This window comes from Drosophila guanche, unplaced genomic scaffold (genome assembly GCF_900245975.1).
Source record: "Drosophila guanche unplaced genomic scaffold, DGUA_6, whole genome shotgun sequence".
In the NCBI taxonomy this organism is placed as follows: domain Eukaryota; kingdom Metazoa; phylum Arthropoda; class Insecta; order Diptera; family Drosophilidae; genus Drosophila; species Drosophila guanche.
Genome location: NW_022995745.1, coordinates 2,950,260 through 2,962,303, shown reverse-complemented (window position 1 = coordinate 2,962,303; position 12,044 = coordinate 2,950,260). Strand labels below are relative to the sequence as shown.

Genomic DNA, 12,044 nt, shown 5'->3' with positions numbered 1-12,044 from the left:
GGCTGCCTGCCTGGGTTGGGATGGGATGGGAAGGCAGGGGACAGCGATGGGGAAGGGAAGGTGTGCCTAAAATATGCTAATAATAGGCCTCTCAAATATTAGGCTCTGAATTGGCTCAGTGGGTGTTGGAAGCCAGTGTAAGAGTCTGTGATTTGGCCAAAACGAGTGTGTCTGTGAGGCGTACATCAAGATTGTGGGCTCTGTGTGCATAATTACTTTAAGAAATGTTTTAAGGGAGATCTTTAAATATTATTGTGAAAAAGGTATTGCGAAAAACTGAAAGGAAAGTATACAAGAAGAGGCTCAACGTAGAGACTTATTCCTTATTCGTAAAATTCATTTACACTTGTACACTTAAAGGACTAATTCAAAATGATCTTACAATTTCAAAAGCCATTCTTCTCCTACCAATTTCCTCCAATTCTCTGACTTCCTCAATATTTCCATTTGATTGTTCTATAAAGATTATTCCCAACGATAGCTGCAAAGACGGAAGTTGTAAAGAAGAGAACAACAACAAAAAACAAAGCAAATGCAAAGGCAAAGTCACAGAAAAGGTAAATCGAACCAATAATCGAAACCATTAGACAAAGGAAAACACTAGAGTAATGCCTGCAATGACTCCGACTACAATAAGTAACGAGAAATAATACTGGTCCGATCGAACCTAATTGGAAGAGCGGGTGGCGCGGTGGCGCGGTGACGCGGTGTCGCGGGGGTGTGCAGTGGTGTGCTGAGTGTGTCCGTTGGGTGCGGCGCCAACGCTAAACATAACGGCACAATTATAATCGACTTCAGATATGTACATATGTATGTATGAACGAACGGTAACAGTTCGCATATGTATATTATAATTTTACAGTTTATTTTTTTCCTATCTTTTTTGCCACATTCTCCAAGGACAAACAACATTTTAGTGAGCAACGACGTCGCCGGGGGCTAACAGCACAGCACCACCTAAGCCCAAGATTGATCTACAAAACTTTAGCGCTGAGCCGAGTTTTTCGCGTTGCCAACTTTCCTTTTTCTATCTATGTGTATGTATGTATGTGTGTGAGTGTGTGCAAAGTGTGCGGGCGCGCATTAAAACAAAAACAGATACTAAAAGACAAAAAGAAATAACGGAAAAAAAATCGACCAAAGCCAAAGCTCTAAGGCAAAAAGGTGTGGCAACCTCGGCAACGTTCTGTTTTTCCTGTATGTGTGTGTAGAGGAGTTACAGTTACATTAACAGCTTACAGTTTACAGTTTACAGTTACAGTTACACTTGCATTCACAATTTCAAAAGCCCCCCAGCCGAAAAATGGCATAAATAACAAAATTGCTTAGCTATTCAGCAGCTTAGCTTAGCTAGAAAAAACAAAACTTCAAAAACAAAAGCAAAAAGCAATAAAAAATAAATAAAAGCAAATTAGATGAAGAAAATGTTGAGTCTGATCGGCGAAGGTTTTATACACTTGATTTCAATCATTAACTAAATATCATTCTCTGTCTAACTGCCGATTTATTGAAGAAACATTTGACTCAGTTTCAAACAAATTTCCAATGGGAATATCATACGACTCCATTAAACTATCTATTTTGGGTGATAATTGCATACCAATCCTGAATTTATTGTTGTTTGAGTAGCACATTTTGATTGGAAATTAAGTAAAAGTATTTTTAATTCGTGGAGTAAATTCATTCAAGCCTTTCTGTGTGCAATCAAGTAAACTGTAAACTGTGAATGTTTTCCCACAAATTTGAAAGAATTTAGTGGTATGGCTCAGCCTTTCCCCTTTCAGAGAATTTCAAGTATTCGGAAATTTTAGTTTTTTAAGGAAAGATCCCATAAAAATCAACTGATAAATAAACCTTTTCAAAGTACTCGAAGACCCATGCGTGGTAACCACAGCCACCAACGATGCAAATGTACAAAATATAGGAAAATCCTTTTGCAGAAAGCAGATTTAATCCTTCAAATAGCGAAGCGAATTTAATAAAATTCTTCCTTTATGCTGTTCGCATTTGGAACTAACTTTACCACGCCCCTAAGGCCAGCAGTGCCAAAATTAATCGCAGACGCAACATTTATTCATATTCTATTAGAGATTATTCCAACTGAAGATATTACTCTGATGAGGAGGAAGAACTGTTGGAGGGTTATTTGATAGCTTAGGTAACAACATATGGGAGCTGAGCTGGGGGAAACTGGGAATTTTCAAGCAGAGCGCAGAGTGTTCGAAGAAAATCATTTATGTGGAAATTCTTTGATTTGCTTGAAATGTATTCAAAGTTTTGGTGACAATTCTCTTTTTGGATGTGAGTGGAACTGCCGAATTGTAATCGAAATCAAATTGGGGCGTTCTTTTGGTGTTGGCTTGGGCTTTGCGCAACACAACCAAAATTTATGGCCCGCCACTTACCCAGCAGCAAGGTCAGAACACTTCGAAGTGGCTGCCGCTGTTGCTCCAGCCCGGAGTCGTAGTCGGAATCTGAGTCGGAGTCGGAGTCGGAGCCGGGAGTTGAGCCAACAGGTCGTAGAAGCAGGAGCCATGAGTCAGCGACGGCAACTGGATTTTGACTTTGATTTGTTGCACCTTTACGAAAATATAAATCAGCCAGCAATTGCACATTCCCAAGGCCGCCGAAACCGCAACAAAAGGAACAACTTTGCGCCACTGCAAATGGGACTGGTACTTGGACCTAACCCTAACCCAGGCAGCCCGACCAAGCGAACAGCCGAAGCGCCGAGCAACCGCAACAAAGGTCAAGTCAAGTGAAATTTTTGCACCAAGGCAAGGGACAAACATACTCGTAGTCGTAGACGAAGTCGTAAATGAGAAAGCAAGAAATGGAAAGAAGAAAACCGAGTGGCAAATAAAATTATGTCAAAATTTGAATTAGCAGCTGGGAAAAAGAGCAGAGCAGAGCAGACAAGACAATGGTGGTGCATAAATTAATGTTACTATCAGCTTGCAGCTGCGGAAAAGTGCACCCAGCATCATCTGCAGGGTTTTCACTTTCGTGTTTGCCAATGTTGTGGCGATGGCGATGGCAATGGCTGTGGTTGAGTGTTGTGTTGGCAATGGAAAATGGAAAATGGAAATGGTGCGCCCATGAAGATGAAGTGGCGAGAATTGTTTCTGTCAAAGATAGAGAGATAAGGCAGTTGACAGAAGCTGTGCCACAAGGCGAATGAATGATTTCCCTTTCTCTGCGGTTTTGCCCTTGGCGTGCGGTGGAAATGCTTTCTCATCCGGCGAGACAGCGCTGAAGAATGGGGCAAAATTGCAAATGCAATCATTTGCAACAGTGAAAATTGGTTTCTATTTTCATATCACATTTTCCTTTTGTCGAATGTGTGCCATGCGATCGTACAACATGCATAGTTTCAGCTGGACTGCATTTCGAGTCTCCCGCCAACTTGCACATCCACACAAGTGTGACATCATTTATCGATAGATAAAAACAGCTGTTTTTGCACGAATGATGTTGCATTTGTTCGGCAGGTGTCTCTCTGTCGCCAATGACATAAGTAAATGTAGTTAATGTGTAATTACCGTGTAAAGCCTGTAAATTTGCATTAATGGGTACAGACTAAATGTTTGTGACCTTTATATTTTGATCTTTATTTTTTTAGCAAAAAAATAAACCAAAGTCCTAAAAAGCGACCAATCTGGCTAATTTCTGTTTCAGAAATCGGATAAAATTATTGTTTTAGCGCTGAGAGTCTTAACCAGCTAGTAATATTTATTAGAATATCAAAATCGGTATATTTTGGTATATTTCTGATGATCATGCAGCATATGTTATCGATTAGTTCGCGGGCATGGAATAAAAACATAAAAACTTTATTTTATACTATAAGTAGGCTGTGTCAGCCAAAGCCAACACCAAAAGAAGGCCCCAATTTGATTTCGATTTCAATAAGCAAAATGAGCAACACGTTGGCCCCCGTCTATTATAGTGCGGAGACAGTCCGAAGTTTCCTCACCTGGCCGCTGGTGATCGAGGCCGTTGAGTCGGCACTTCGGGCAGTCGTGGCCATGTCGGTCCAGTCGCCCAATGAGCCGTTTGTGAACCAGCCCGGGAGGAGCTTCACCTCAAGCAAAGAGCCGGGCCAGGTGTTGCTGACGATGCCCGCCTTTGTGGGCAACTACAAACTGACCTCGGCTGGCAGTGGCGGTGACGCCGCCAACATTCCACACTCGACACTGGCCTGCAAGCTGGTCACCTCGTTCAGCTCCAATCCCCAGCGCGATCCGCCGCTGCCCAGCATCAATGCAAACATCCTGCTGTTCAGCCTGGAGACCGGTGAGCTGACCACCATCATGGCCGGCACGGACATAACCACCTGGCGCACAGTGGCCGCCTCCCTGGTGGCCACCAAGCACCTCTACTTTCGTCGCTTTGGGCCGCGTGCCGAGCGTGAGCGCGAGATAACTGTGGCCATCATTGGGTGCGGAGTACAGGGCCAAATGCATGCATCGGCCTTTTGTTCCCAGTTCAAGGTGAAGCAATTGAATCTCTACAATCGCACCATCGCCAAGGCCCAGCGGCTGTCCGAGCAGTTGCAGCAGACGCCTGGATTCGGCAGCCAGACCAAAATTACTGTATGCAACTTTCCATGGGAGGCTGTGCAGGGCTCAGATGTCATTTGTGTTGCCACCTACTCAAAGGTGCCGCTGGTCTATGCAGCAGATCTGCGCCCAGATGGATGTGTGCATATTAATGGTGAGTCCAAGCATTCCAAGCATTCACCTCCATCCATTCCGTTTGTAACTCTTTGCAGCTGTGGGCGCTGGCGAAATTCACTACTCCGAGGTGGCGGATAATGTTTACGGTCTGGCCCAGATCTATGTGGATAGCTATGCCAATGCCCAAAGCGAGTTGATTGGCCTGGCCGCGCCCATTACCGCCGAGCTGGGATCGGTCATCAAGCATGGCACACTCCCGGCAGAGTCAGCAGTGACCATCTTCCAGTCCATGGGTGCGTAGAGTCGAGTACAGTGCTTGGAATATCCATAAAACTCTTTCCAACTACTTTGCAGGAATGGCCTCAGAGGATGCTTGTGTGGCGCAGGCCGTGCAGGATGCAATTCTCTCCAGCGGCAGACTGCCAAACTTGTGATAAATCAAAGGACAGAGTGGGGCGGGAGTTGACTTATGTTGAGGCATTTATGGCAACTAATAAATATTTCATGTATACATATAAAAATCAATTGGAAACATAACAATCTGTTGTGTGTGTTGAATGCGTTTTGCTTGGCATCAGCATTAAAGTTTACTTCCAAATCACAGTCACATTTGTGTCCTTCTCGATGTCCCGCTCGATGGTGCAGGGCGAGAGGCCCGTCTTGCAGCAGATCTCATCGAAGCTGATGAGGCCGGTGTACATCTTTTGACGCCCGGACGGCACCGAGCCGGTGAACACCGGATACTTGTGGATGCACCGAATGAACTTGTGCTGCAGCCCAAAGATGACCATTTTGCGCTCATCGATGTTGTGGTGCTGCGGACAGAGGCGCTGGCAGATGGCACGCAGCGTCACGCCGTGCGTCATCGAAGCATAGAACTGGAAGATGCGCTGCACGCTGGGCAGCGTTTTGTCCGGCTTGAGGGCCACGTACTTGCGACACGCGTTGCTCAACGGTGCACTCTGGATGAGGTGCTTCAGGTTCTGCGTCATGTACACATTGCTGTACTTGAGGATGGGCAGCAGCTGCACCACACCGTAGTACACCAGATTCTGTATGCACGACTTGACCAGATCCGTTTCCACATCCGCCTCCGCCGCGATGCGCGCCACATGGTTGATGCCATTGATGTACGGCAATATCTGAATAAGAGCGAGATAGAGATGGATTCATTTATTCATTCACTGCCTTACCTGCTGCGTGGTGAGGTCCCAGTTCTCTAGCGGAGTGTCGCGCAAATTGGCCAGCAGCAAAGGCACCATGTGGTCCTTCACGGTCGGCGGGTCCGGCTTGTGCATCACAATCTTTAGGTAAATTGTATTGTCGCCCTCGACAATGGTGGCCACCTTGCGCTCGTTCAGGTCCCTGAGCACGGTCTCGAAGATGTTCTGCAGGCGGCGCTTGTCGTCCTCGCGAGACAGAAAGCACGACTCCTCCTCCATCATGATAAGGTACTCCGATAGCTTCTTCACCACGGGCTCGTATTGCACGGACCGAGCCCGCGAGTCGCAGACGAAGCACAGATTGAACAGAAAGGCATTGCGCGCGTACTTCTGCTGGTCCTGTATGCCCACGGGGTAGCCCACAATCTTCACGTCCATCGCATTCACGGTGAGGATGCAGCGCTGCAGGTGCTGCTTGGGTATGATGTACACGTTGATGGCATCGAAGACATCCTTGGAGATGTAGTTGTCAGGCACCTGCGGGGCCATCAAGAACAAGGGTTACACGACAGCTGGCAGAGGCTAACATTGAACGTACTCACTTGGCAGCTTATCTTGCAGCCCGCTGTAGCATGGAACTCGCTTAGAAATATGCACCGTATCTTGCCCTCTGTGCTGCCGCCACTGCTCGTGCCAGCAGCGTCATTTTTGTGGGAGTGCATCTTACCCTACGCCGCTATCTCTTCATTTTTTGTTGTCAAAGAATTGTTAATTGTTAATAACAATTAAATATATCGAACCTTAGAAATACCGAAATAAACAGAACATACCGCAAATATACCGATGCGGTGTGCTGCGAAGCGCGTGTTTCCCGGCCAGTGTTGCCAAATATTTCATAGAAACGTCTCGACTGAAATTGGGTGTATAGTTTTTATTTATCAAAATTAAGCAAAATGACAAACGAAAACGTCAGCGTGAGTACAAATGTCGCCGAACGCCTCAAGCTGGGCGTGCGGGAAGGCGTCACCTATCCCATTGTGATGAAGTACTGCGGCCACTGCACAATGCCAATCGAGGTAGGAACGAGTCAAACATTAGGCCGGCTGGGCGCTGCAATTTAATTCGTTGATGCTTACAGTACTGCGAATACTATCCGGAATATGAGAAGTGCAAGGAGTGGCTGGAGCGCAACATGCCCGATGACTTCGAGCGGCTCAAGATCGAGGAGGAGCAGGCAGCTGCCGACGGCACAGACGATGACAAGAAGCGCCAGAAGCGCGGCGGCAAGGGACTGCTGCGTGTCAAGAAGAAGGAGGATGTCCCCAAGCGCATCTGTGTGTCCCGAGCAGCCCGCGGCAAAAAGAAGTCTGTGACTGTTGTCACCGGCCTGAGCACCTTTGGTCAGTCCCTTTCCGAGCTTTCCTCTTTCTTTTGTGCATTCGCTCATTTTGTTTTCTTTGAAATTGATTGCAGATATTGATCTCAAAGTGGCTGCGAAATTCTTTGGCACCAAGTTCGCTTGCGGCTCGTCGGTCACCGGCGACGATGAGATTGTCATTCAGGGCGATGTCAAGGACGAGCTCTTTGACGTCATACCCGACAAGTGGGCAGAAATCGATGAGGATGTCATCGAGGACCTGGGTGATCAGAAACGTTAGGCGCCAACACCAACACCACGTCGTTTCACCAACAAGCAACAAGCAGCACATAAATATTACTGTCTTCTTTTATACGCTACAATAAAATATTAAACGTTAAAGCCCTTAAATGCTATTTGTTCGCCTCATCCGGCTTCTCCTTCTCTGGCTCGGCTTGCCCCTCCGTTTGTGGTGCTGCCGGCGGCTGGGACTGCTTCTGCTCCGCCCTTTTGCTTTCTTTGGCTGCAGACTGTGGCTGGGCTTGGGCAGGCTGTGGCGTTGGTTCCACTCCGTAAAAGTGTTTGTATGTCAGTTGGATGATTTTCTCGTTCTCCTCGTCCGTCAACGGAGATTTGTTGTCATCGATCAGCTGCAATTAGAACGCTAAGCGTGCATACAGGCTCAAATTTCAACCGAATCTTACTAATTGTGTGTGCAGCGGACTGGTGGGCGGATCGTTGACCATTTGTAGCACTTCGTGGGACTTCAGGCGATAGTTGGCCAGGTCCTTCACGTAGCTTATGATGCCCTCACGGGTCTGAGTCTTGCACGGCGACTCTTCCAGATATTGCAGGGCCTGCAAGAGCAATGCCACGAGCTCTCAGCTGTTGCACGTTAATGAATAAACATCAACTATACACACCTCGTAGGTAACTGTGGCCAGATTTCGCAGGCCGAACTTCTTTTTGGTGCTTTTGATTTTCTGCAGCACCTGCATCACCTCCATGTTCGTCAGATACGAGTAGGTAGCATTGACACTAAGAGAGTTAAATTGTCAAATGGCTTCCTATTCAATTTGAATGATTATTCTCACGTTTCCATCGGTTGGTTATAATTCGGCCACCTCAAAATGTAAACATGGAACGCGCGAACTAGTTCCTATGGCACGAACGATCCAACATATCGCGTTTGCAAACACTACTTTTTACGTTTTATGTAAGTGTGAACGTATATTTTTTGTTGCATATTTCTGGTATTTCTGTGCTCAAATTGAGCCGCAAAAATGAGTAGAGAGAGGAGAAAGTATTCTTGCTCTCTCTACTGACCTAATCCTCTCTCGCTGACCTATTCCGTCTGGGGGGAAAAATTTTCCCTGACCGTTTAGACACAAGAGAGGATTTCCCTGGGAGAACTTTCCACGAAGGACATGTGTCCTGGGCCATTTTCTCATTTTTTTTAGCAGCTAGACCAAAATTTCCGTCCAACTCTGTTCAACCTGTACACCGCAGAACTGTTTCAGTATGCGGACGAATTTTGTATTATTTGCTTCCATAAAGAGATTTCCATTGCTAAACGTATGCTTGTAGGCAAAGTAGACAGCTTTGAGGCGAAATGCAACAGGCTTAACCTAGCTTTCAACCCAGCCAAATCCAAAGTGATTCACTTCAGTATTTGAAGAGTCGAGATTAGGCAAGTAGATCAGATCAAATATCTAGGCAGAATAATTTCAGCGAACAACTCTGCCTCAGTGCACAAGACTATGTTTCAAAGACTTGCACAAGACTGCGTTTCTAAGACTACTCAGTGGCTCATAGTTTACAAGGCCTTTGTCAGAAGTAGACTAGACTATTTACCAAACGGCAGGAGAACTTCCCCCGGAATACAGAATGAGAGTCCTGCTCACTTTTTACCTCTACCTCAACAAAACCATGGTTCCTAAATAGAAATAAGCCAGACCGTGTTGCTGGTTCCTTAATGATGGGAAATCAAAATTTTAAATTTTTACCCGTCACTACGCTCTCACTCCTAATATTATCAGCCTGCTATCGATACTTCGTAACTATCGTGTGGGATGTCGATTGTCGCCCATCTCAATAAAAAATAAGAAAGATCACTGAACACAAGTTAAAACCTGTTTTTCATGATCAAAAAAGCTGCTCTGCGGTACTGCTTTGATAGGCACACACTTGCCAAAATGCACGTAATCGTAAATAAGATTTGTGATACTTGCGATACTATCGATAACGCATCGCATATAATATTTAATTGTAATCGCTAAGGCAGAAATATAATAATAATTCTTCGAAAAATAACAAATTGTGCCAAACATTCATAGAGTTCATCGACAAAATTGGAGTACAACTGTAACAAGTTACATTTCTCGACGTGGCGATATCCACCTTGTGAAGGCGGGCGGCCTAATAATCCCCCTCTACCCAAGGGTAGAGCGGTAACATAAAACCTCAAAAAAAGGAACAAAATTAATTTCATCAAATTGAAGCCAAATTGTGCGTATATTATTAACTAAATAAGCCAACAGATTAATGTTTGTCCCATTTAGATTCTGCACAATGAGCATAGATAAGACGGCCTCAACAATCGCTGGGTTGCAAAAGGCAAAGCAGCGTCAGTCGAAGCGGCGATTGAATGACTTGCACCAGAGCCACAGCAAAGCTTCTTACCTCGGAACGAAACTCCGGGTGCGTCGTTTAATTGCCGTGGATAAGTGTGCTGCACAGCGGTCTGCACCCAAGAATTCGTGGATGTCTCTGCCCCGCCGGTGCATCTTCCTGATCGCGCTGGTGGCGCTACTTTTCGGCCTTAGCTCGTACTACGACAAGGAGAATGTGAGCAACTTTATGCTCAATTACAGCAGGCAGTACCAGGCCATCATCCACAACAGGCAAAACTATTGTGATCATACGCTGTCGCTGCACGAAACGTTTGGCCACATTCGCCGGCACGTGCTGAACCAAGAAACGGCGCTCGACCAGCTGGAGGAGGCTTTGGGCAAGCCACAGTTTCAGTCGATTTCGCTGGTGGGATCTTCGGGCGTGGGCAAGAGTCTGACTGCTCGTCTGCTCCGCGAGCTGTTCCCCTGGCCGGAAAATGTGCACTTTCTGACCAAAACTGATATCTCGGAAGCGAACAGAATGCGACCGCTGCTCAGTAAATTGTCCCACTGTGGCCGCAATCTCATCTTCGTGGACAACTTGAGCACGGCCTGCGGGGACCAAGAGCTTGTGCCAGTGCTCAACGATCTGGTCAGCAACTTTGGCGACATCGCCAGACACAACAATACGCACAAAGCAAACCTGAAACGCCTGGCCATAGTCTACATCTTCAATGTCAATCGTTGGCTCGACGAGACTGCACTCGAGCAATTCGCCACCGTGCTGCAGTTGCCTCACACTCAAGTCATTCAATACGACACGCTCCAGCAGCAGCACTTGGAAAGTTGCATTCGACACGAGGCGGCCCTAGAGAATCTGCACGTGGATCAGGAGCGGGTGCAGGAAATGATCAATGTCACAGATGTCAAGATGTCGGGATGCAAGACAGTTCGTGCCAAGGTCTTAATCTACGGGAAACCCAAATCGAACAACACAAAAGACTGACCACAACAAAAACAAAAAGACTTGGAAGCAACAAATAGTTGAAATTTCCAAAAAAAAAACAATATTTTAACTGAGATTACATTCCGCTTAGCCTAAGCTTAGGTATACGTAGGTAAAAGACACCAAAAAACGACCATTGTGTACAGCAACAGTGCAGCAGTGATAACAGAGAAAGAATTTATACCAGAAAAGAGTGACAATTCGCGGTCTGCCATGAGATATTAAGTTATAGATGCCATAAATATAATCTTAAGCCAATTAAGCCACAATTATTATTGCAATTATGAATACTTTAAGAATTTTGTTAAATTTAGTCTTAGTTGGCCTTGGGCTTGCGCTTGAGGGCTCCTCCTCTCTTTCCCTTGTTCCCCAGCAGTTTGGGTTTGTTTACTCTCAGTGGCTGGGCCAGCCGCCATCTGTTGTTGCTTGCAAAACTCCGACTTGACTGTGAGACGTTGGCATTTTAATGCTTTTGGCCTTCCATTTGCCACGGTTTTTTGAGTATTTCTGTGAAATACTCGACTAGATTCGTGCCCTTAGTTCTACATTGTATCTTATAGTCCTCATCCATCTGTAAAAGTCTACAACTCTTTTTGGTCTTTTTCTCTCACCATTTTAACATGGTTGGTGCATGACATGTTTGCGTTTATAATTCTACCTAGAAAGGTAACACATTTACTATTAGGTATTTGGACATTTCCTACTGATATGTTTATTGTGTTTTTGCCCCTTTTTTAACCATGTGAAGAATAGCAGACTTACTAGGGTTAAAGCTGAAACCCAGATCCCCACACAGAAGGTTGAAGTCATGCAATTTGCCCTGTAAATTTGCTGATTAGATGACTAAATTGAGTCCATCTCCACTATCTTGATTGGTTTCAAAAACGATTCTTTTTAGATTTAAATTCTGTGGTAGCGAAAACAGCAACAATCAGACGCAGCATCAACAGTCGGCAGCCGCCGAGGGAGATGTCACGCCGCCATCAATCGCAGCGATGGACTCTGGCGGGTCAGTGGGGATTACCTCCAGCGCATATGAAAGCAGCTAAGTGCTGTCCATTGGCGAGGTGCCCAGTGGTTTAATGGTCAGCACCAGCAGCAGCAGCAATTACGGACTGGACGGAACCAATTCTGATTAGAAAATATAATCCACGGCCAACGGCAATATAACCCCCTAAAAGTATGCTTCAAGTTAATCGAACATGAAAAAAGATTTCCCTGGCAAGA

General features: G+C 45.7%; 5 protein-coding genes across 5 annotated transcripts; 3 read left to right on the top strand and 2 right to left on the bottom strand.

The window, feature by feature from the left end:
• The first annotated feature begins 3,806 nt into the window (after positions 1–3,806).
• On the top strand, positions 3,807–5,211 carry LOC117580834 (ketimine reductase mu-crystallin). Its single transcript, XM_034267572.1, has 3 exons — positions 3,807–4,716; positions 4,775–4,972; positions 5,034–5,211. The coding sequence occupies exons 1-3, from the start codon at positions 3,918–3,920 to the stop codon at positions 5,111–5,113; spliced, it is 1,077 nt and encodes a 358-aa protein (XP_034123463.1). The 5' UTR covers positions 3,807–3,917; the 3' UTR covers positions 5,114–5,211.
• Positions 5,142–6,632, bottom strand: LOC117580833 (GATOR complex protein NPRL2). Its single transcript, XM_034267571.1, has 3 exons — positions 6,445–6,632; positions 5,873–6,379; positions 5,142–5,821 (listed from the first exon to the last, which is right to left on the bottom strand). Exons 1-3 carry the CDS (start codon positions 6,562–6,564, stop codon positions 5,267–5,269), a joined length of 1,182 nt encoding a protein of 393 aa, XP_034123462.1. The 5' UTR covers positions 6,565–6,632; the 3' UTR covers positions 5,142–5,266.
• Positions 6,633–6,724: 92 nt separating this feature from the next.
• On the top strand, positions 6,725–7,610 carry LOC117580836 (density-regulated protein homolog). The gene is made up of 3 exons (XM_034267575.1): positions 6,725–6,918; positions 6,981–7,242; positions 7,316–7,610. The coding sequence occupies exons 1-3, from the start codon at positions 6,796–6,798 to the stop codon at positions 7,498–7,500; spliced, it is 570 nt and encodes a 189-aa protein (XP_034123466.1). The 5' UTR covers positions 6,725–6,795; the 3' UTR covers positions 7,501–7,610.
• On the bottom strand, positions 7,551–8,400 carry LOC117580837 (DNA-directed RNA polymerase III subunit RPC9). Its single transcript, XM_034267576.1, has 4 exons — positions 8,294–8,400; positions 8,123–8,237; positions 7,904–8,056; positions 7,551–7,849 (listed from the first exon to the last, which is right to left on the bottom strand). Exons 1-4 carry the CDS (start codon positions 8,299–8,301, stop codon positions 7,613–7,615), a joined length of 513 nt encoding a protein of 170 aa, XP_034123467.1. The 5' UTR covers positions 8,302–8,400; the 3' UTR covers positions 7,551–7,612.
• A 1,076-nt stretch (positions 8,401–9,476) lies between these two features.
• On the top strand, positions 9,477–11,086 carry LOC117580835. The gene is made up of 2 exons (XM_034267573.1): positions 9,477–9,707; positions 9,761–11,086. The coding sequence occupies exon 2, from the start codon at positions 9,771–9,773 to the stop codon at positions 10,815–10,817; it is 1,047 nt and encodes a 348-aa protein (XP_034123464.1). The 5' UTR covers positions 9,477–9,707; positions 9,761–9,770; the 3' UTR covers positions 10,818–11,086.
• Positions 11,087–12,044: the final 958 nt, after the last annotated feature.

Coding starts and splice junctions, on each gene's coding strand:
- LOC117580834 (XM_034267572.1), top strand. CDS start 3,918: ATGAGCAACACGTTGGCCCCCGTCTATTATAGTGCGGAGACAGTCCGA. Junction 4,717..4,774: donor TGGATGTGTGCATATTAATG/GTGAGTCCAAGC, acceptor AACTCTTTGCAG/CTGTGGGCGCTGGCGAAATT. Junction 4,973..5,033: donor GACCATCTTCCAGTCCATGG/GTGCGTAGAGTC, acceptor ACTACTTTGCAG/GAATGGCCTCAGAGGATGCT.
- LOC117580833 (XM_034267571.1), bottom strand. CDS start 6,564: ATGCACTCCCACAAAAATGACGCTGCTGGCACGAGCAGTGGCGGCAGC. Junction 6,380..6,444: donor GCTGCAAGATAAGCTGCCAA/GTGAGTACGTTC, acceptor ATGGCCCCGCAG/GTGCCTGACAACTACATCTC. Junction 5,822..5,872: donor GGGACCTCACCACGCAGCAG/GTAAGGCAGTGA, acceptor GCTCTTATTCAG/ATATTGCCGTACATCAATGG.
- LOC117580836 (XM_034267575.1), top strand. CDS start 6,796: ATGACAAACGAAAACGTCAGCGTGAGTACAAATGTCGCCGAACGCCTC. Junction 6,919..6,980: donor ACTGCACAATGCCAATCGAG/GTAGGAACGAGT, acceptor TGATGCTTACAG/TACTGCGAATACTATCCGGA. Junction 7,243..7,315: donor CACCGGCCTGAGCACCTTTG/GTCAGTCCCTTT, acceptor AATTGATTGCAG/ATATTGATCTCAAAGTGGCT.
- LOC117580837 (XM_034267576.1), bottom strand. Junction 8,057..8,122: donor TGGCCACAGTTACCTACGAG/GTGTGTATAGTT, acceptor TTGCTCTTGCAG/GCCCTGCAATATCTGGAAGA. Junction 7,850..7,903: donor GTCCGCTGCACACACAATTA/GTAAGATTCGGT, acceptor TTCTAATTGCAG/CTGATCGATGACAACAAATC.
- LOC117580835 (XM_034267573.1), top strand. CDS start 9,771: ATGAGCATAGATAAGACGGCCTCAACAATCGCTGGGTTGCAAAAGGCA.